General features: G+C 51.2%; 1 protein-coding gene across 3 annotated transcripts; it reads left to right on the top strand.

Moving 5' to 3' along the window:
• Positions 1-128: 128 nt before the first annotated feature.
• Positions 129-21686, top strand: LOC129346619 (uncharacterized). Of its 3 annotated transcripts, none has more exons than XM_055003967.1 (9): positions 129-330; positions 6560-6733; positions 8482-8639; positions 10317-10515; positions 11326-11422; positions 11981-12155; positions 15050-15199; positions 18014-18141; positions 21199-21686. In XM_055003967.1, the coding sequence occupies exons 1-9, from the start codon at positions 215-217 to the stop codon at positions 21256-21258; spliced, it is 1257 nt and encodes a 418-aa protein (XP_054859942.1). In that variant the 5' UTR covers positions 129-214; the 3' UTR covers positions 21259-21686. The 3 variants fall into 3 exon arrangements, with proteins under 3 accessions (XP_054859942.1, XP_054859943.1, XP_054859944.1); XM_055003968.1 differs by having other exon boundaries at positions 131-511; XM_055003969.1 differs by lacking the exon at positions 129-330 and adding an exon at positions 5088-5728.
• The last annotated feature ends 1 nt before the right edge of the window (position 21687 follows it).

The following is a 21687-nucleotide window of genomic DNA, read 5'->3' as shown; positions in this document are numbered from 1 at the left end:
GGATGGCGGAAAGCCCAGTCTCGCGAGAACTCCGCTGTGCGCGGCGAGAGCGGGTGACGTACGCGAGGGGGAAATCCCGCGAGATTGGAAGTGACGGGCTGCCTCCCGAGAACGCCTTTCCTTGAGACGCGAGGGCGGGAATCAGGGAAGCTTCGGGGCGCCTCGCATGACCTCAAGAACGCCCGTCATTGTTAACAAGCTTTTTTGAGGGCACATGCCACGTGACTCTCCGCGATCACGCGAGACTATGAGCGTCAAGAAACGCGAGAGTTTGGGTCATTCCCTCACATCTCTCTTAATGCAAACCTCACCAGATCCGGCAGGACAAGAGTAAGCGCGTGGCCATCCGCGGAGCCGGGCCCTTTACCCGCCCTGGCCGCGGCGCGAGCCTGGCGGAGGAAGAGGCTCGGCCGCCTGGCACAAACTCCCGCGAGAGTTCGCAGGGACAGTCGCGGTGGGGTGAGATCCGCCTAGGAGGACAGGCCGCCCGGGAGAATTCTCGCGAGAGCAGGTGACGTCCGGCGGGGCCTCGCCTGCGCGGGCCCGCGAGTGACGCGCGCAGCCCGGCCCTGAAATCTCGCGCGAACCCCGCGGCGGCCGAGCCCGGCCTGCGGGCCCTCCGCCTCAGGGGCGCGGAGGCGGCGGCGGCGGCCGTCGTCGGAGGCTCCCCCCGCCCCGGCCCCTCTCCGCGGGGTCTGCCCGTCCGGGGATCCTGGCCGCGCCCGGGAAAGGGAGTCCGAAGTTGCCGCTCTCACCTGAGGGCTGCGGCGCCTCATCGCATTACGGTCGATTTACGCCCCGAGCCGCTGAGGAAGTCCGAGTCAGGATCAGCGCCCCCAACAGACGACCCCCGGGGCTGAGGCGAGGTCGCCCAGGCGGCTCCGAGCGGGGGGCGGCGAGTGCAGCCCGGTCCGTCCGCATTGGAGCCCCGCCGCTCTTCGCCGCTGCGCCCCCTCCCGCCACACCCCCCCCCCCCCTCAAAAGTTGACCTTAGATAAAATGCAGTTCCGTCTCCAGGCGCTCCGGGTGTATCTGCTGGAGGTGACTGACTAACATCCTGGTATGGCGGCTGCGGCAGCTGTACAAGTAGCGCCTCAAGCAGGACGCCCCGATCTAGTCTCCCCTTGTTCCCAAACAGGCCATCTTGAATGATGTGCGACATCTCTTCAGTCCCACAATCCTTCATTACGTCGTCAGCTTCCTCCACCAGCATTTCTTAAGCCAACTTTCTACTGTAAGGAAAGGTTTCTGCCAATAATTACCAAGTTGATACTGCCAACTAGGTTTATTACTGGGACTGAAGTAGGTGAAGGGCCTACTTCGTCGTGTCCGGCCAGCACCGTGAGCTCCCCTCCTCCCAGGCCCTGTTCTGGGTGGTCCCCCGTGTGCAGGTGGGGCCTCCAGGCAGAGCTCTTTCAGTGCTGGGCCTTCCCCGTTGAATGTCTTTGCCCGTCACCGGGACCGTCTCTCCTTTTGTGCCAAGCCCAGACATTTTTTGTACCTAGGCATGTAAAGGATGGGTTTGTTCTTTTGACAGCTTCCCCCGCCCCCAGTACTTTAGCTGCTACCAAAAATTATTTGTTAACTTATCATCCAATTGGATCTTACCTGTATAATGCAATAGAAAAGTCCTAAGCTGTAAAAGAACGGAGTAGCCCATTATCTTTTGTATATGAGTTCCCAAAGTGTTGAAATTCAATATATGTTTAGTATAATTTCCTCCAGCAGCAAATGGGATATTATACATGACGGTACTGAAGTCTCTTGGGAGTCCTGTACCTTTATGTATGTCATTTATAGTCTGTCTTTCTCACTGAGACTCAAGACAGGTTACACAGTGTGAGATTCATACAGTCAGTATTAAAGATACTTCCATAAACAATGCCATAGGGTAAATAAACACACGTTTACAAAAACATGTAACTATTCAACTCTGTGGAAAGATAATGTTTTTAATGGTTGTTGTGGGTTTTCCGGGCTGTATTGCCGTGGTCTTGGCATTGTAGTTCCTGACGTTTCGCCAGCAGCTGTGGCTGGCATCCTCAGAGGTGCAGCACCAAAAGATGGCTTTTTAATGGCTTGTTTTTAATATTGTTACTGTATTGTTTTTACTTTGTGAACTGCCTTAAGCATGTTGCTGAAGAGGTGGTATGTAAATTGTCTAAATAAAATAAAAGATTTTGCCCTTTCTATTGAACCTTACAAACAGAACATCCCTTGTACAATTGCTGAAAAAGGATGGTGACGTGAGGGGCTCTGTCTGAAATCCTCTTGAATCCTGTAGGTTTAATATGCATATTTCCACATAGGAGTATGAGGCCTTCAAAAATAATAAAAATACAAAATCAGGGTGTCTCTTACTCCATGAAAAAGCTGTTCCATGTTTTTTTAAAAAAAACATGCAAACTGCCTTGATGCAGTTTTTCAACTTTGGCCAGTAGGGGGCATAAGACTCCTTGCAAAGTCTATTTGAACAGGTTCTGCCATGCAAGAAGCTTATTCTCCCTGATTCATTTGCCCAAGCCTGGCAAAAAACTTGGGGAAAGAGAGCAAAGTACTTAGAAACAGCCACAGCCATTTCTGAGAACACAGAAGTGTGTGTTTGTTTGTCTCTGTACGAAATGTACAAAGTTGCAGGAGTAGGGCAGGGAAATTAAGTAGCATATATGTGAAACTGCTTTCAGTTGTAAAGTCTGTTACAGAGGAATCTGATTCCCCCTTTCTGAGAGCCAGTTTGGTGTAGTGGTTAAGAGCGGGTTTGATTCCCTACTCCTCCACTTGAAGCCAGCTGGGTGACCTTGGGCCAGTCAAAGCACTTCCAGAGCTCTCTCAGCCCCACCCACGTCATGGTGTTTTGTTGTTGGGATAATAATGACATTCCTTGTAAACTGCTCTGAGTGGGTGTTAAGTTGCCCTGAAGGGCGGTATATAAATTATTATTATTATTATTATTATTATTATTATTATTATTATTATTATTATTATTATTATTATTATTAGCTTCCTGTCGCCTTATTCGATAAAGAGGTTTAAATTTAAAGCAAACAAGTATTGGTGTAAAAGTATATATTGACCAATAGATTTAACTAACCTGTAACAATGCATTAATAATATAATAATATGTGTGATTGTATAAGTAAACTGAATGGCCCTAGCTAACAAATGCCTGTGCATTGCTTAAAATTTATTTATAGCACAGACTTTATGTCTGAATCCCTTTACTGAATAAAACAGGAGTCAAGTAGCACTTTAAAAAATAACAAAAGTAGTTATAGCATAAGATTTCATGAGTTAGAGCTCACTTCATGAGATGCACAATGGGCAAACCCATTAGATAGATACATTTATACTAAAAGCTGCAAACACCAGAAAGAGGGAGGGAAGATTTTACAGAGTGAGGCCAGTTTTAAAAAGATCCAATCAAAAGAGAATCCACTATCTGGGGAGAACCACACCCAACTGTTGATAGATAGGCAGACCTAATCTGATCTGATCTAAGAGTAGGGGAATGCAACACAACGTTGCTGAGTGAGGATTCATCAAGAAGTACAATAGTGTCCTGCCCTCCCAGGTCTTAGCAAAGATTGAGTGTCCTTCACTCACTACAGCTGCTAATACCTTAGCAAATACTACCCCCAGCAAGTATTAATTCAGTAAGCCCTATCTCTGTACTCTTCTAATTGGATCGTGTGTTCTACTGGCCTCTTTTTTAGGCTAGAACCCGTGCTCCCTCTCCCTTTAAGATAGATCAGGACGCTTGAACGAGGTGGGGCTGCTTGAATGCATTTGGCTTCCCTTTCCCCAGTAGCCGCGCCCCTCAGTGTTAACCTGTCAGTCATCTATAAATTTAGGTCCACAGGGACCTCGGTAGGCTGCTGGCCTCCCAACCAGCTTACCTAAGATGAGCCTCTTCCTGGGGCTGCTCCTGCTCCTTCCTTTCTGCTCGGGACTTTGGTCTCTCGGTGCTCCTGATCCTGGGGTGCTCTCCCAAGGACAGACCCGCCTGCAACAGGCTCGGGAGCTGGCTCGGCACCCCACCTACGGCCGGTGCTGGATGGGGGTCTTGGGGCAGCTGGACGTGGGGTGCAAGGAGCTGGGTGAGGAGCAGCAAAGCCGGATTGCCTTGGCATTTGCACACTGCCACCTTGAAAGGTGAGCCGGCAGGTCAGTGTCAGGTCCTGAGCACAGCTCCTCGGGACGTGGTACGGACTTCTGGTGGGGGACATCATCTCTGCCCACATGATCCTGTCCTATATAAGACAACCTCACAAGCCATGGGGGGGGGGAAAGCCTTGTGTTTCTCAAATGATACAAATGCTGTGCAAGAGTGGGCTTGTTACCTCTTGGCCCTGACTAGATGTGTCCATTCTTTCCCCCCCTCCCCACCCCCCGCCATGCTTTGGTCGGGACCTGATGGGAGAAGGAGACAAGGAGCTTCTATTGTGCAGGTTGTGGTGTTTTGCTGGGGAGAGAGGAGGGTTGCTGCTTTGTTTTCAGGCCAGGCCCCTGTGCTGTGACCACCCTTGCGTCGTGCAGATGTGCACTAGGTGACCGGTTTCGCCTCACTGTATTGCTGTGCTGTGTACTGGCTGCCACGTGTATGGCTTTTTAGAGGTACAGCAGCCCTGCCGGAAAAACTGGCAGCAGTGATCAAAGAGCCTGTTCGGTGGGCAAGGCTGCCAGTTCATTGGCGTCTTGCGGATGTGGCCTCTTCTTCAAGCACCCCAGAAGTTAAGTGGGAGAAGCTTTTCCTCCCCAGGCAATAAGTGGAGGGAAGTTATCGCATGCTGAGCAGCCCTATGAGGAACTCCCTGTAAAAAGGAACGAGATCTGGGCCTGCTGGAGGCGGCAGCCGCAATGTGGTGGTGGTTTCAGAGAGTCCCAGGAGAACTTGAGGAGCTTCCTGCCAACCTTTGGTGTTGAGATGTATGGGGCTGGAGTGGGTGGGGCTGGCAGGATGCAGTACCTGGAACAGCTGTGGAACACTAAGAAAAAATGGGCACGCGGGGGGGGGGCTTTCCTGCAACTGTCCCTATTTGCGGGGGGGGGGGGAGAAAGTCAGCTGGTTGTGCTGGGCTGCTGTCTATTGTGGGGCAGGAGGGCAGGCAGGAGAAAAAGGATGACGGCTTCTGTGGCGTGGGTGGGGAGATCTGTGCCCGCTCTGAGTTGGGGAAAGGACTCTGTGCTCTCCAGTAACGTGGTCGTCACCACCTCCACGTCTTAAGTCCCCTGTGTCAAGCAGCGTTTCTTTTTGTCTGTTCCGAATCTGCTGCCCATCAGCTGCATTGGATGCCCTGGAGTTCTAGGAGGGGCGTCCTTGGTGCGAAGGGACATTGGTCCCTCATCCAAGGACGGAGGCCCCTTCGAAGGGAGGGATCAGGTCCCTCCTCCTCCAGCCTTGAGACTCCCGGTCTCCGTGACAGCGGAAGAGCTGTCAGCACAGGATGGGGGGCTGTTCTGGGAGGCCCCTGAAGGTCTCCTCTGCAGGCCTGCCTCTCCCTCGGCTTCTCCAGGTCGGCACCCCCAGCCTCAAGGGAATGAACCTGGGAGCCAAGAGCTCTGTCCTGCATGTGGCGCATGCTCTGCAGCGCACTCGAGAGCTCCCGCTCTCTGCTGGCTTTCTACCTGCATAACAGCTTTGGTCACTTGAAGCGTGCTTACCTGGACCTGTGGAGGGTTCTGCGGAGGTGGAGCTTCTACATAGATCATGGCTGAGGATCATATTGCGGTCAGTATTTCGTTTTCTACAGGGCACTTGAAAGCCTAGATAGCGTTTGGTTCACAGGCTTAGTGAAAGCGATTGGCCAGGCAGACTGAGCGCACTGCTGCTTTGCAGCGGCTTTGGTTAATGCAGAAAGGTAGGTTTGGCTCCAATAGGCTCTCTGCTGGGGAAGGGGGAGAGATTCTGTGGTATGATGTGCGGCAGCAGGGTGGCGGCGGCGGCAGCAGTTGTCCGCGGCAGCTCCTGCTCCGCTGAGCAGTGAGACTTTTGCATTTCGTTAGCAGTATCTTTACAGCTTAATTTGCCCCACTCCCAGTTCGCCTTATGGGGAAGAGAGCTGAACTCGAAGACTGCCCCAGGGGTCATTCAGCTGGCAGATGGATGGGGGGGGGGGTGGAGAGCCCACTGGGCAAAACAGAGGATGGCAAGCATTACGGTGTGTTGAGCTGCTGCCTGAGGTTCATCAATTGATGAAGAAAGGGCAAATCAGGGATCCCAGCCCGGAGCAGACTCTGAGGTGATACGCATCCACCGGGAATCCGGATGTGTTCGTAGCGTCCCACGGGTATTTTCAGGTTATGATGAGGGAAAAGGTACAGTCCCTGCCTAAGGAGCGCACATTCTCAGTGCCAACCGTAGAGGAAACTGAAATGGGTGAGGGGGGTTGACACCACCCACCAAGAGGAGGGCTGCGTGGAGGAGGAGGAGGAGTAGCCTGTTGCTCTCAGTTCCCAAAGACGCCACGACGGGCCCCGAGCTCCCCTCCTCTTTCCCCCTGCTTCTCTCACAATCAGGACTTGGTGGCTGATCCCGCGTCTGGGTTCTTCTCCCGTGCAGGTCTGGCAAGGGTTTCCCCCCCTGTGCCCCTCCCTGCTCTATCCGTGAATGCACGCAAGACATGGACCCCGTGGCGTTCGGCGTCTACACAGAGTTCTTCACTCATGTTCAGAGCATCTGCTACTTCCTGCAAAACGAGGCCTGGCAGCAGCGAGCCCAGTCCACCGCCCTCAGGTCAGGGAAGCCTTTCTCTTCTAGGCAGCAACAGCCCTTGCCTGGAATCCGCTGAGCGAAGGGGCGCCTGCAAGGTCATCTGGGGCAAGTCAAGGGTGACAGCTTCAGCGTATGGTGAGGCAGGCACCACCTCCAGTGCAGATAGTCATACCTGATGATCGACTAACTGCGTGTGTTTTATTTTGTAAATGACTGGGAGGTATTTGAACAACATTCAGGTACACTGATTTGTACCGTGTGGCCTGTTTCCTCAAGTGACTACAAGTAAGGCCCAGTTGGTACTAATTTGCTAGTTAAAGGACTCACATCCGAGAGAATGGCAGGCTGGGCAGAGGCGGATGTGTTCTCCTGTCCCTCTCCTATTAGCATGAAAGGGAGGAGGATTCTCAGGATGGTCCCTTGGACGGGGTGCTCTTGGGTTAGGGTTTAGCAGCTGGAATTGGCAGCAGCCAAAGTGTGGGAGAGGGCGAGGGCTGTCCAGGGGCAGGGGCGGGGGACAGCATTTCAGTTTCCCCCAAAGCAGGCTGGCTTCAAGATAGCAGAACAGTCTAATTTGGGAGGTGGGGACGTCAGATCTGCCGAACATCATCATGTGCATAGCCGGCACTTGATAGACGTCTAGAACAGCCAGCCTGTGTCTAGGAGGAGGCTGCGTGGTCTGGATTCTGGCCTCGGGGGAGCTCGTCGTCCCTGAGAGAGTCCCTGCTTCCTTCCTTTCTCTTAACTGGTGGGGCAAAGATGCAAGGAGCAAGAGCCCCGCTCACGTTACAGTGAGCGCTGGTGCCTGTACAGGCGTGCTTCTGTTTTTAAGAAAAAGCCAACGTGTGTTCGCTTTACAAATGAAACCACAGGCTAGTACTTGTTTCCATGTGGGGTTTGTATTGCATGAAGAGCTCTCCGTGCATTGACTCTTACATGAGATTTACTCAACTCACATACAAACAGCAATCAGGTTGTAAATGCATTCATTGTAACTTACGAACGGGGCTAGTAGGAAACGGGCACGACAATGAAATATCCTCCTGAATATATAGACGCCCTGCCCAAGGTCTTGACTCCCAGCCTCCTCGCATGTGTGGCCTGTGTATTTCCAGCTTTGTTCTACAGTCCTGAGGGCTAGGGACCCATTTTTCATTTTAAAAGAAAGCGGGCTTCCTTGCAAAGCTCATATGGTGAAGCAGGCCTCACAAACAGCTCTGTGTAGGTTAGAATGGCTACCTGAACACATATATGTGCCACGTGGGCTACTTCCTCAGTGAAGCCTTCCTCCACCTTTGCTGCCAAACTGGAGCACCTTTTTCAAAGCATCCATGTGTGCCCTCATGGTCCTCTTTCCTGGTTTTTCTTGGGCTCTCGCTTAAACTGACTTTTAGGAAAGAATGCATGCGAAGTATGTTATTATGCTGCCTAGATAGGAAGGCGCTTGTTTTCAATGGCCCTGCCAACATCAGTGCCATATTCCTGTGGTCAACCCTTCACAGCCACCCTTTTCCACACCACACCACTGTTTTTTTCTAAATCTATAATTGTTATAGTGCTATAGCAATTAGCAGCTTCTTAAAATTCCTCTGGTGCTGTGGAGGAAGCGGCAACTGGGAGGAGCCGATGGCAGGGAAATGCACAAAATGTCCATGTGTAGACGCTCCGCTGCCAGCTGAGGACAGCAACACGGAAGCATGCCGAAGCAGCAGTGGTCGACCTGGGCCTGGCTGTGACGGCCTGATTCCTGCCTCCTCTCCCTTGACCAGGCTGACCTCTGCTTCGGAAGACGTGGCCCGCCAACTGGCATCCACCAACCAGCTTGCTGAGGAGACTGCCCGTGTACAGAATGCCACCTTGCTTTCCCAAGAACGGATCCTGCAAGATGGAGAGCTGTTGCGACAGACACTGCAAGATTCCTCCCAAGGTACTCTGAGATCCTGGCAAGGATGAGCAAGGAACAGAGACCAGTTGTAAGCTTGTGGGCCAGGCACCTGAGAGGTCAGCCTCCCAGACACATCCCTGCCCCTCCTTTTCCACAGATGAAGGGACTTTTACAAAAATTATTCACGTTGTGTCTACTCCGCCTTTCTCCCTGAGACTCAAGGAGGATTACACAGTATAGGTCAATACAATCAAACATTCTAAAAAATGCAATAGGGGGTACGGGTTGCAGAAATTTGAATACAATCAATCTGATAAAGAACTGAAAAACGATGCTGAAATAATGCATACGCCATTTAACAAGATGCAGAACTACTCAATAAGAACACTAGTACAGTTCACAGTCCTTCTCACTTTACCAAGCATCTCCCTGTACCATTTCCTTGTATCACAGCCCTCCTATCCGTGTAAGAAAACCCTCCTGAGTTACTCAGTTTTGCATAGTTTGTGGAAAGCCAGGAGAGCAGGTGCTTTGATGACCTCTTCAGGCAGGCTGTTACATAAGGTGGGGGCCACTACTGAGCATGCACCTATATGGACGCCTGTTGATTTTGCCCATTGGCAGGGTGGCCCCTGCAAGGCCCCTGTTCAGGTGAACGAAGCTGCTGTGATGTGGGGGGCTGATGGAGAAGAGGCCCTGCACATAAGAGGGACCGAGGCCATGAAGGGCTTTGGATGTGTTTGCAGTATTTGGGTCCCACGTTTGTGGCTGATTAGAGTGTGCTAACTGGATGGGAGCTGGAGTAGAGTTGCCAGCCGATGGGCTGCTGGAATGCTGGACTAACCCCAGTAAAATGTCATCTTGAGTCATGCTAAAAGGCAGAAGAAAGAATTGCCTTTGGAGTGCTTTGGTTCCTTCTGATTGGCTATGGGAATAGCAGCGAAGTCATCCATGCAGAGCAATTTACACAACAATAACCGCGATTACGTTTTGGATCCCTCACTCACTCCTTACAGCAGATTATGAGGCAGGTAAAATAGTGAGAAAGTAGCTGGTCCATTTTTGGCCGTTTGATCCTTGTGGAGAGGCCAAAGCTGCTGGGTCCCTGGCGCTCTAGCTCTGGAGCTCTCAGTAGTTCCAAAAGAATCTCCGGTACATGGGGCTTTTGGTTGAGTCGTTGTTGTTGTTGTTAAGAGCGCTCTGCTCTAGTGTATTGCCTTTTCCTAGAATATGGTGCAATGTGCAAGAATTCTCTGAGTTACGGGTACGCCTTCAAGGCAATTAGAATGGGAGAAAAAATCATAAGGAAGCATAACCGTCTCTGAATGCCAGAAGAAATGCATCCTGCAGACCACGTTGTTTCCAAAATCATAAACAGTCACACTCCTAAATGCTTCTCTCTGTTCTGTGTCACGTGGGGTACAATCAGGGCTTTTTTTCATGGGGAACGCGGGGGAACGGAGTTCCGGAACCTCTTGAAAATGGTCACATGGCTGGTGGCCCCGCCCCCTGATCTCCAGACAGAGGGGAGTTGAGATGGCCCTCCGTGCCGCTGAGTGGCATGGAGGGCAATCTCAACTCCCCTCTGTCTGGAGATCAGGGGGCGGGGCCACCAGCCATGTGACCATTTTCTCCGAGGGAAACCCACTGAGTTCCACCACCTCTTTCCCCAGAAAAAAAGCCCTGGGTACAATGAAAGCGTGCCTCTTCTCTTGGCAGGTGTCCGTCAGGCCTTCCGAGACTTGCAGGATTCGGCTGGTGAGCAGCGGGTAGTATTTGCCGAGATCTTCAACCATGTGGCGTTCCTGCACCGTTTTGTGGTGGGGAAGTCCAGCGCTGTCTACTCTGTCCTCTTCCACCTCCTGAGTGTGGCCGCTGTCCTTGTTTTGACCTCCAGCCAACGAACCTCAGGAGCACGGTGAGAAGCAGGTGATGGAGAGTGCTTTAGGGCCAGGCTCTGCTCTTCCCAGGCATCAGGTTGCCAGAGCACCTGGGGATTTCATTGTGGTGCCCCGTGTTTACAGCAGCAACTTCACTGTAAGGTCTCTCGTGGATTCTGAGTAGAAGCACAAAACTTAACTATCATTTTGTATCAGAATACACTTTGCTGTATGACATGAGAATACGTGTGCATTGAGTGCTTGTCATGTGGAAAATGAAATCACTGCTCCTTTGGCACACAGCAGTCAACAGCCAAGCAGGCAGCGGCTTTGGGATTCCAAATACTGTAGTTGCTTTTACTAAACTAAGTGCATAACAAAGAAATTCTCCAGAGATCTGCAGTGCCATATTATACATCCAGTATTCACAGAAGGACATAGTTGCAGTTTGGACAGAAAGAAGGGCAGGGGAAATGTTGGGAAGCTGAGCAAGGCCCCATGTTGTCCGTATCCATATTCTTACTCTAGTATCAGTGTGCTATCCTTGTACGGAATGACACCAGTCCCTGCCTTGTTAGGAATACTATCTTACTTGTTTCCAGTATGGAGTAGGGCAGTCCCTTCCGTAATCACTGGTGGAAACCTGCACAGCCTAGCTTAGAAGTCAAACCTCAGATTTCAAAGCTTATTTTCCCTTTTAACGAGGGCTAGAAATTAGCTTTGTGACCTTTCCTTTTTTCCAAGAGATTATCCCAGTGCCGAACTGTGCCATCCTTCTGTGTCCACAAACCACGGACCTTTGATACCTCCTCACTTCCTGCCTCTTCGTCTTCCTTCCCCATCTGCAGATGCATTTTACTGGCCTTGGTGGGAGCCAGCATTTACCTGGAAAGCACCATCTGCAGCCTTCTCATGGACAACTCAGAAGGGGGCTACGATTTGATGGTAGGACTTCCGATGACACAACCATAAGGGGGGCGGGGGCGGGGGGAGCAGGGCGAGGCGAGGCTCCTCTCCCGGGAGCAGCTCTGGTGCTGCCTGGCTCTTGCTGGAAGGCTCGGTGGCCTCCACTCACCCCACAGGACTGGGACATCACCCGTCCTTTGCCAGAGGAAGGTGTGTGCACCATCGCACGCTTCGTGCAGGGGGAAGGGACTGTGAGGTGGTACAGAGAAGTGGCTGAGTTGGATGAGATGGGCCAGCGAGACCCTCCAGAGACCCAGGCGCTTCTGACTGGCAAAGGACAGTTCGATCCTGAGCTGTGCCCGTTTGGAAGGAGAAACAAGGGGTCAGTGGAGGAGCTGAAGAGCTCTCATGCAGGAACAGAAGGGTTTCCCAGACCTGTCCCGTGTTAGAGGCCAGGTCCGTGTCTGTGCAGAGTGGCTCTTTGGTGGGCTGAGGGACAAAAACTGACTCAGGTAACCTCTACCCATCCTGCACACTATGCAGCTGTGCTTATAGTATTTATTTACTTCCTCCCTATCCCACCTTCCTGTGCCTTAGGAGGAAAGCCTCTCCTTCTGGGTTGGCTTGTCCCGCTGGGGGTTTGCTGTGGTGGGCTTAGCCGTGGCGGCTTACTGCATCTGGTCCTACAAGGACCCCATCAGGCAGAGCCAGGAGGTCCTGCAAAGCCTCCGAGAGACCCAGGTGGAGTTCCAGCGCCTGCTCCAAGAAACAGGTGAGGGAGGAGGGACTGGCCCTCTGGGTGGGGGCTCCAGGAGAGCCAACGGCCTTGGTCTGTGCAATGGGCTGTAGAAATGGAGAATTTACTAGGTAGGTTGAAACCCCAGAGGCAGTGGGGGGAGACTATGGAAAAATAGTAGGGAGACCAGTAGCACCTTTAAGACTAACCAACTTTATCGTAGCATAAGCTTTCGAGAACCACAGCTCTCTTCATCAAATGCATGGAGGGTATGAAGAAACTGGCCAGAGATATATAGGAGGGGAGGGGAGGGTGCAGGGAGTGAGGGTCATGTAAATGTAAATCAGTTGCAAAAGTCATGAAAGAGGTGGAGTGCGCAATCCAGGCTGGGTGTGACCCCTTCCCTTACTTCTGATAATGAGATAACCACCCAGAGTCTCTCTTCAATTCAGTTGGAGTCAAATTTACATATGAATTCCAATTCAGCAGCTTCCAGTTGGATTTTGTTTTTGAAATGTTTCTGTTGAACTATGGTAACCTTTAAGTCCTTGATGGAATGTCCTGGTAGATCAAAGTGTTCTCCCACTGGTTTCTGGATATTAGATTTGTGTCATTTATTCTTTTGCACAGAGGTTGGCTGGTTTGTCCTACATACAGAGCAGAGGGGCATCTGCCCATCTATTTTGCAACTACCGACTAACATAGCTAAATCCTCTGGATCTATGAAAAAATAGAAATTGGAGGACTGAAACACTTATTCTCCTATCAAAGCTAAAATTATTTTACTGAGTACACAACACAAATGGTTGTTGGGGGTTTTCCGGGCTGTATTGCCGTGGTCTTGGCATTGTAGTTCCTGACGTTTCGCCAGCAGCTGTGGCTGGCATCTTCAGAGGTGTAGCACCAAAAGACAGAGATCTCTCAGTGTCTCTCAGAGATCTCTCAGTGTCTCTCAGAGATCTCTCAGTGTCTCTCAGAGATCTCTCAGTGTCTCTCAGAGATCTCTCAGACACTGAGAGATCTCTGTCTTGTGGTGCTACACCTCTGAAGATGCCAGCCACAGCTGCTGGCGAAACGTCAGGAACTACAATGCCAAGACCATGGCAATACAGCCCGGAAAACCCCCAACAACCATCGTTCTCCGGCCGTGAAAGCCTTCGACAATACACACAACACAAAATTCATCATTTATATAACACAGTATAATGGTGTATGTTATTTGGCCTGTTTATGGAATTTAACTGTATATGCCCTGGTATTCTACAAGCAAAATGGCTGCAAACTGCTGCACCCGCTGCTACTTTAGCACATGCACCTTAATTTTTGTCATTTGATGGGTAGGAAAATCAAAAGCGAAATCAGTGGGAAATGTTGTAGTATACAAGAGAGTGTATTTGGACAGTAACAGTCCCGTACAGCCCCAATAGAGTTAACAGCTTCTTCGGAGTTCAACTGGAACCTTGTGACATGGAACTCTTTTTAATAACGTATTATCATCAAACACATTCTAGCATATTAATTGTTCCCCAGGTTACCCGCATTTTAACAGTAAACTTATCTTTGAGAATATGCACACCTGAGAATGACCTGATGCTGTAGAGTCAGGGGTGGCGCCAGGGTTTCCAGCGTCTGTGGCCAGGGGTGCATGCGTGCATCACGCTGCGTGCTGACATCACGTGTGACGTTATCACACAGCGTGCGCTGTGAGCCAGCCCCATTGCTGCGGTGGGCGGCTGGGACAGTGCACGGGTGGCCTCCCAGCTCTCCTGCTCGGTTGCCCTGTGCCGCCCCAGACGCCTGCCGTGCCTGGCCCACGGCTGCTGCGCCTGGCTGGGTGTGTGTGTGGTGGCGGTGGTGGCAGCACGGGGCAGGAGGGCTGGGAGGCTGCAGCAGCTGCGGCTTCCCATCCCTCTCACTCGGCCCCCAGCACCTCCTCCGGCACCCCCTCCGGCTCCCCAGCACCCGCGGCAACCGCCTACCTGGCCTCAATGGGCGCACCGGCCCTGTAGTGTTCGTGTTACACGTTTTGAGTCTTGGAAAGCATTTCACCCATGTAAACAAGTTTCTTTCCGTGCTTCCCCAAGTTTTCCAGTTTGTCCACTGTAAAAAAGTCCTCAAACACACGCGCCCCCCCCCCCCCCTCCAACTCCAGACTGGCTGCACAGAGCCCCTGGGAAGTCTGGAGGGGAGAAGCAGAACTTCCTTGTGCTTCTGAATGGGAGTTAATAAAGAAAAGGGGCAGAGTGTGATTGGGCAGGGTGGAGGAAGGAGCTCACAGGGCCCAACCTGGATGTGTGTGTATTGGTGCTCGCGCATGCGCATCCACTGGCTATTGTGGGTAGAATTGCCAACTTCCAGGTGAAGCCTGGAGAGCTCCAGGAACTAGAACTGATCTGCAGCTGACGGAGATCAGTTCCCCTGGAGAAAACGGCTGCTTTGGAGGGTGGGCTGTATGGCATTATTACCTTCTGAGGCCCCTCCCCTCCCCAAACCCCATCCTACCCAGGCTCTACCCCCTCCAATCTCCAGGAACGTTCCTGCCTGGAGCCGGCAACCCTAACTTTAGGCTGTTTGGCCTGCTATATACATTATATGTATATATTTCCATATATACAGAAGGCTGAGGTTGCCTAGCAAGTTTATTTCCCCTTTCCCCTTCTCTGCCAAGCAGCTGGGTCAGGCCTCCTGAGACTGGTGTGATGAGGAAACAGCTGCAGGGGTGTTGCTGGGTCCCAGAAATTGTCTGTGGCCACAGTTCTTACATTCCAAACTCTTTGAATTTCCTCTGAGCCCATCCTCCTCTTGAACTCCAGGCCCTCAAAAAAAACCCTCCAGGAGCCCCTTGGCTTGCAGCCCCCCACCCCACCCCTTGGGCAACTCCACAGGACTCCTTGAGAGTATTGCTGAAATGTGTGTGATTTCTTCTCCAGAGAGGCTCTTAGCTGAGAGAGATCTACTGCTTCATGGCTCTGAGCCCCGTGCCACAAGTAAGGCATCTTCTGACTCAGGAGTCCCAGAGCAACTGTCCAGCTTGGAGTCCAAAGCTGAGAAGACGGAAGGCCGGGTTGGAAGGCCCCAAGGTGAGTGTGAGGAAAGGGCGCCTGTAAAGCCAGGGAAAGACCTGGGTTCAAATCTCTACTAAGTATCCTAGCATCCCTAGCCGTGGTTTGTATTTCCCTTTGATTTCCTGGATTTTGTGGAAGAGATCTCATTTGTTCCTTTTTTGTTCTTTTCTATTTGTTTGTGCTGGTTATTATAATAGTTCTCTTTGTTTCTGCTTGCAAGTTGTTGAAAAGCTGCATTTAGAATTCTGATTCTATTTCTGTCGCCTTTTACTTTTGCTTCTTTTTACTTTTTAAAATTTTTTTAAGAGTTTCACCTGGCATCCATCTGGGCTTCTCCTTTCTTTTGGCTACAGGAATAGTCCTTGCACATTCTTTCTCGATAATATCTCTGGTTTCAGCCCACAGATCTTCTGGTTCACGATCAGTTATACTTAGTAATGCAAATCTGTTCTTCACATGGGCCTTAAATACTTCAGGAATGTTATTTAGATTATATTTTGGCACTATGATTCCTTTAGTGTTTCTCTTCAGCTTTACTGTAATTTTTTATATTAACCATTGTCTTGTTCTTGCAAAGCTCCTGATCTTGTTTTAGCAGAGAGAGAATAGAGCCTCTCTGTCTTTTGTCTCTGTTTATGTAATCTTATTTGGTTCCTGTATTGGCCATTCAGTGATTTCTGTGTATATGATCTATTCAGTCACATGAAGCATGAGATAGCTATGAACAAATTGTTGGCTTCACAGAATTTTATGAGTTGCTTTTCTGCTTAATTTCGTAATCCTAGTCCAAATTTTCTGACAAGGTTTGGCTCAGCTTTGTTTCCTCCTTTTGCACTCCAGTCACTTATGATTATCAATGCAGCTTGTTTATTTTCTTTCTTTCTTTCTTTCTTTCTTTCTTTCTTTCTTTCTTTCTTTCTTTCTTTCTTTCATTTTTCACATAAAAAGCTTTCTATTTCTTCCTCTTCAGCATCTGTAGTTGGGTTGTAAATGTTAATGTTGACAGGCCTTCCACGAAGTGATTGATATTAATCAGTCAGACTTTGCATTATAACTCTTGATCGCTTGTGCTACATCTTGCCTCACTATTAGAGTAACACTGTTTATTATACTATATGAAGAACAAATTGCTCTTAACAAAGCAATATATGGCACTGAATACTTGCACAAAGCCCTACACACAATGACACAATGAAATAAACTTTTGGTAGGTAGCTGTCCCCCTCCAGCCATCCAGGCTAGCTCTTGGGACCCTAATTTGGGTCCAGGAGGAGCCAGAGGTTTACATTGGCAGGGGCTGTTGGAAATGCCCCCTGCCCTACATACCTGCTGCTGTTCTGAGGCCTCAAACAGATGTGATGCTCCATAGAGGTAACACCCAGCATTTTAAAACTCTAAACAATCAAGTACGCAGGGCTCCAGTTTGGGTTTGGACCAGGGCACAAGAGAAGTCTTTCCCCTCCATGCAATTTTTGGTAACCCGCCCTGGGTGGAATTGGGGTTTTTCCTGCTGGGAAACTTGCATTTCCTCATTGGACCACTCGTGGTCCCCCAGGGCCATTTCAGTTGGGGGGGGAGTGGCACGGTGGGGAAGGCGGAGGATGACTTCAGGTTGCCTCCAGGTCAGGAAGGGAAGTGGGGGGGGGGGAGTTTAATCTTTTAGCGGCTCCTTGCATTTTAAAGGGGAGGGAAAGCACTTTTCAAAAAGGACGTCTTCTCTCCTATAAAATGCTGATAACAAAGCAGAGTCTGTTCTCCTATAGCAAGGAACAGTTGAAGGGTTAAACACTCTCTCTGTTCCCGACATGGTCCCAAGACTGAACAGAAGCCCCGATCTTTGTCCCATCTGTTGGGAGCCCTCTGTGGCTTGCCTCTTGCTTTATGAAGTGGCCAGGGCTGGACCCCCAAGACCCCCAGTGGAGGGGAAGAGTCATCATGGGGTAGGGATGCAGACAAGGCACCAGGTTGCTGCTGCCCCAGACGAGGAGAGGGTTATTGTAATATAGCCCCTGCTACACCAACAGGAGAGAGCCAGACGAGATCCCTGGGGCAGCTGCTCTTCTGTGCCCCAAAGGGCTACATGGTTGGGGATGCAGGGGACATGGCTCACAACAGTCTTCCAGGCCCCGTTCCATGGAGCTAGGGCTGGGCCCAAGGTATCTCCCACACCTATCTATACCTCCCCCCAAATTAGGTGTCCAGTCTACCATTTAAGGCACAGTGGGCAAGCAGCGCAAGGCCTTTCTTCTGCTTATGCAAGGCACCCCCATTCCTTCCTGGGTTTGCACCACGGCTGGCTGGGTCAAAGCTGCAGGGGGACTGGCTTGGAGGATGTCCTTAAGGGCCCAGGAGAAGATACTGGGCACCTCCCGTGCCGCTGACGGCTGTGGTGCCTCAGTGCCCCCTCCAGTGCCCTCCCAAGCAGCAGCTCGGGAGGCTTGGCCAGAGAACCAGCCCTGACGGGGCCGCAGCAAGGAGCAGGATGTTGCCTGTTGGAACGGCAGAGCTCAGCTTAGGGCCCAGATGGACGGGATTGCTCTGACGGCTTTAGGCAGCTGCTAAAGACTTTCGGAGTTCAAAAGGCTGGTGACTGTTGAGCGGATGGCTGCTTTTAATATTGACGGTTTATTTTTCTAAATTATTGTTGGCCAGTATTTGGCCTAAGGACATACTTTAATTAGTATTGTCAAACGGGCCTCTTTTCTAACCTACACTCACTTCCAAGGAAGGAAGGGGGTGAGTGCAGGTTAGCCTCTCTCTGCCCAAGAGCATTAAATTCTTCCTAATGTTCTCCTCTAGAGTAACTAATGACCAGGGTGTTTCTTCTAGTGGCAAAGGTGTGGGCCAGCGCCCTCAAGCGGAGACGACACTCCCTTCCCCACGCCGCTCGGTCTCCATCCCGCCAGCAGAGTCAGATGTGCAGTGAAGCGCTGGCAATCCCGGTGCCTCTGGAGGAGGTAAGTCCTTTGCGAGCAGACCCACAGACGGAGTGCAACAACTCCATGTTGTCATTTGGTGCTGGCTAGGAGAAGAATTGGTATTATGGCCTCCGTGGCCCAGACAGCCTGTGCTAGCCTGATCTTGGCAGATCTCCAAAGCCGAGCAGCGTCAGCACGGCTCAGTACTTGGATAGACCATCAAGGAAGTCCGAGGTCGTTACGCAGAGGCACACAATGGCAAACCACTTCTGTTACTCTCTTGCCTTGAAAACCCGATGGGAGTCGCCACAAATCAGCTGCAATCTGATGGCCCTTTCCACCCCTCCCTATGGCTTCCAAGCACAACAGCAAGGAATCTAGCTTGGAAGTCTTGGGATGCAAACCACTCAACCGGTGCCGGACATTCCCGCCCTGTGCCGTCTCCTCATTTAGAAAAAGATGTACGCAGCCTCACTGGAGGCTGTTTGGGGCAGGCGGTGGTGGCTGTGTGTCCCCCCACCCCCACCCCCACTCCAAGCCAGCCAAGGGCAGAGGGCTGCACGGACACGCTGCTGCAGAAGCACGACGTGGTACCGTTGCATTGCCAGCACCTTAAGCACCTGCATGAAGCTACGGCCCCGTAGTGGAGCTTGTGTTTTGTACGTGGAACTTCTCACTTGGAGAGGGCCTGTGGCGCAGTGGCAGAGGCTCTGCTTGGCATGCCGAAGGTCCCGGGTTCAACCCCCGGCATCTCCAGTTGAAAGGAACAGGTGGCAGTCGATGACGGGAATGACCTGAGACTCTGGAGAGCTGTGCCAGCCTGAGCGAGGCATGCCGACTCTGACGGACCAATATTCTGATTCACTATTAGGCAGCTGTGTGTGTGTCCACGTGTGTTCATTTCCGATCCTTGGCACCTCTGTTGAAAGCATCTTGCCGAACTACTGCCAATCTGAGTAGAAAATACTGCGCTAGAGGAATGTACGGCAGCCTATATTCCTGCATTCATAGAAGTTGGTGCCAGAGAACAGGCCGGAGCCCTCGGCTGGCTGTAGGGGGGTGAAGAAGGCAGGGCCTAATTTCGCAAGCCGTGTGATGCAGGTTGGGTGAGGGACCCTCAAGCCAACTTGCTGCTGTGTGGCGCTGCAACTATATGGACCGAGGACGTGGCACCCCCCCCCCCCAAAACAGGGCGCCCTTTTGGGCAACTCGTTTCTCATTCTCAAAATCTGTGCGGGATGAGAAGCTAAAGCCCCCCTCCCCCACCATGCTCTGGAGCAGAATCAGTCCCCACAGAGCCTTTGCAGGTGAGCTCTGCCCCCCCGCCCCCCCCCGGCCTGGCTGCAAGTCAGGTTGTGGGACCCCTGCCCTTGATCACACCTCTTGTGAAGGATGCTGCTTGGGGTGAAATGGAGGCAGAGAATTCAGCGCGTGCCCCGTGCACACCCACTGTCGCTGCTGCAAGGATACTGCGGTGGCAACTGTCCTCGGAGAATGGGCTTTCTCAGAGCTGCATTCGCTTTCTCAGGTCCCGTTTGTTACTCTGATACTTCTTGAGTCCGGAGAACAGCCAGCCTGCTGCAATGCAGCACACGCAATCCCACTGAAAAGGGGTCGTCTTGTGCACAGCCAGGATTCCTGCCAAGAAAGGAACTGGTTCGTTGCAGGCAGGTGCTGCTTTCTCACCCAAGGCCAGAATGACCTCTGCCACTTCTTCTCGGAGTGCCCCCCCACCCCACCCCCAATCATACCTTCCTAGCCTTCCCTCGCTGCCCTGAGAGTCCTCTTTAAGGCAGGCTGCTTGACCACCAAAAAATGGAGCCTCCAAACAATCCAAATTCTTCATCAAGCAAAGCAGAACATAGCAGCCTGAATAAACAATGCAATTCTGCATACTTTTCTTTTGTGCTTCATTTCATCTGCAGTTCTTATTCCTGTCTATCATTTCTTCTGGTCTTGTCAGGCAAGAAAGGATTCAGTCCTTGCTCACTGGCCCTCTTACTCAGCTGGCCCTTTAGCTTTGGAGAGTTGAGCAGGAATTGCCTCCACAACCATTATGGCTAGAAGTGTGAAATGAACCTGGAGAGGCTGTGCTCCTTGCGTGCTTCACAGAACGGCAGCATGCACACAGCCACGGCTGTTTCCTGCCCCAACAGGCTGGCTGCCACAGAAGAGCTCGCCATCTCGGCTGTCAAAGGGTGTGCCTAGAACGATGTTCTTTAGGAGGACACCTGTGCAGGCAGCCACTGTGGAAGGTGGCTGCTGGCCTCCAATTCAGCACATCCCTCTGATTTTGAAGAGCCTGGGTTGGGGGGCCTCTGACAAAATGAGTTTCTTGACCTCATGAGGATTGATCCCCATAAGCTGCTGGGCCTTCCAAACCAGACAGCCCTGCCTGGGCTGATCCAGAGCTGGGAGGCACAGGCTGGCTCCGGGAGGGCGGGGCAAACCCACACAATGTAATAACGATTACATCACAAAGTTAAAACGTTATTAAGTTTTCTTCAAAATACGGCACGTCTTGGGAAAGGAGAGGGAGGAAGGAGGAGAGGGAAACCAATCAGCAAGAAGTGACCTGTTTGGGCAGGGGGGGGGGGGTGCATAGAAGAGAGGGCCAAAAAAAAAAAAAAAGGAAAATTCTGCATGATTTAAAAAGCCAACTCAAAACTCCACTGAGAAAAGCATTGGGGAATAAATGCAGGCAGAAAATGCGAAGAGAAACCTTGAAACTGCCACACTGAAATCTGAAGGGGGAGTTAAGCGGGTAGAGTTCAAAGAAAAACCTGAAGCGGCATGGGGCTGGAACTGGTGAAAACTGTCCATACAAAATAGGCTCTGGTGGAAACAAACATCCCTGTCTGGTATGCACAGTAGTGGTTTTTTGCTAGTATCCTATCTGAATTTATCTGAAATAAAATTTGACCTTTCTCCCAATATAACTTGCATAATTCTCCTCTTGGAAAACTTGAAATAATTGAGTTTTCTAGTTTCCAAACTGTAGGTTCTCGTCTTGAACCAAAATTCAGGAACTTGGAAGGGCCCCGGGATTCCCTTGTCCTGTGTCTATTCTAAGTAAGATCTGTCTTCCCATCGCAGGTTCGGCAGTACAACCTTCGACGGCATCCAGCAATCCCTCGTCCTCCAAGCCATGTTTAAGGCACCTTGGGCTTGGCCCCAGGTGGAAAGACTTCGGAACTGTCACCTCGGCTTGCACCAGTACAACTCCAGGGGGCATCTCTCGTAATACAGAGTCTCCAACTCTGTAAGCCTGGCCCACTGCTGGAGTAGATCTCCTTAGCCAGGTCTAGAGATTTTGGGCTTTCCCCTTTTAGAATGTCCTTTTAACAGCTTGGAAACTCAAATGCTGAGAGATGTGGACATTCCTTGCTCTTGTCCCTGCGTAAGAGGAGTCGCTCTCGTGGGTGCAAACTACCCAAAGCAGGCAGGCTGCGACTTGTCCAGTCCAGGGCTGCCTCCCGTGTTCCATTTCCCCCCCTCCTCCCTTGACTTTTCTCTTCTGGGTTAGGTTGTTAAATGGACAGGACTCATGGCAGATACCCTCCCCCTTCCACTCTGATTTTTTAC

The sequence above is a fragment of the Eublepharis macularius genome, chromosome 19 (assembly GCF_028583425.1).
Source record: "Eublepharis macularius isolate TG4126 chromosome 19, MPM_Emac_v1.0, whole genome shotgun sequence".
NCBI classification, from domain to species: Eukaryota; Metazoa; Chordata; class Lepidosauria; order Squamata; family Eublepharidae; genus Eublepharis; species Eublepharis macularius.
This window is presented reverse-complemented; position numbering and strand designations above follow the sequence as displayed.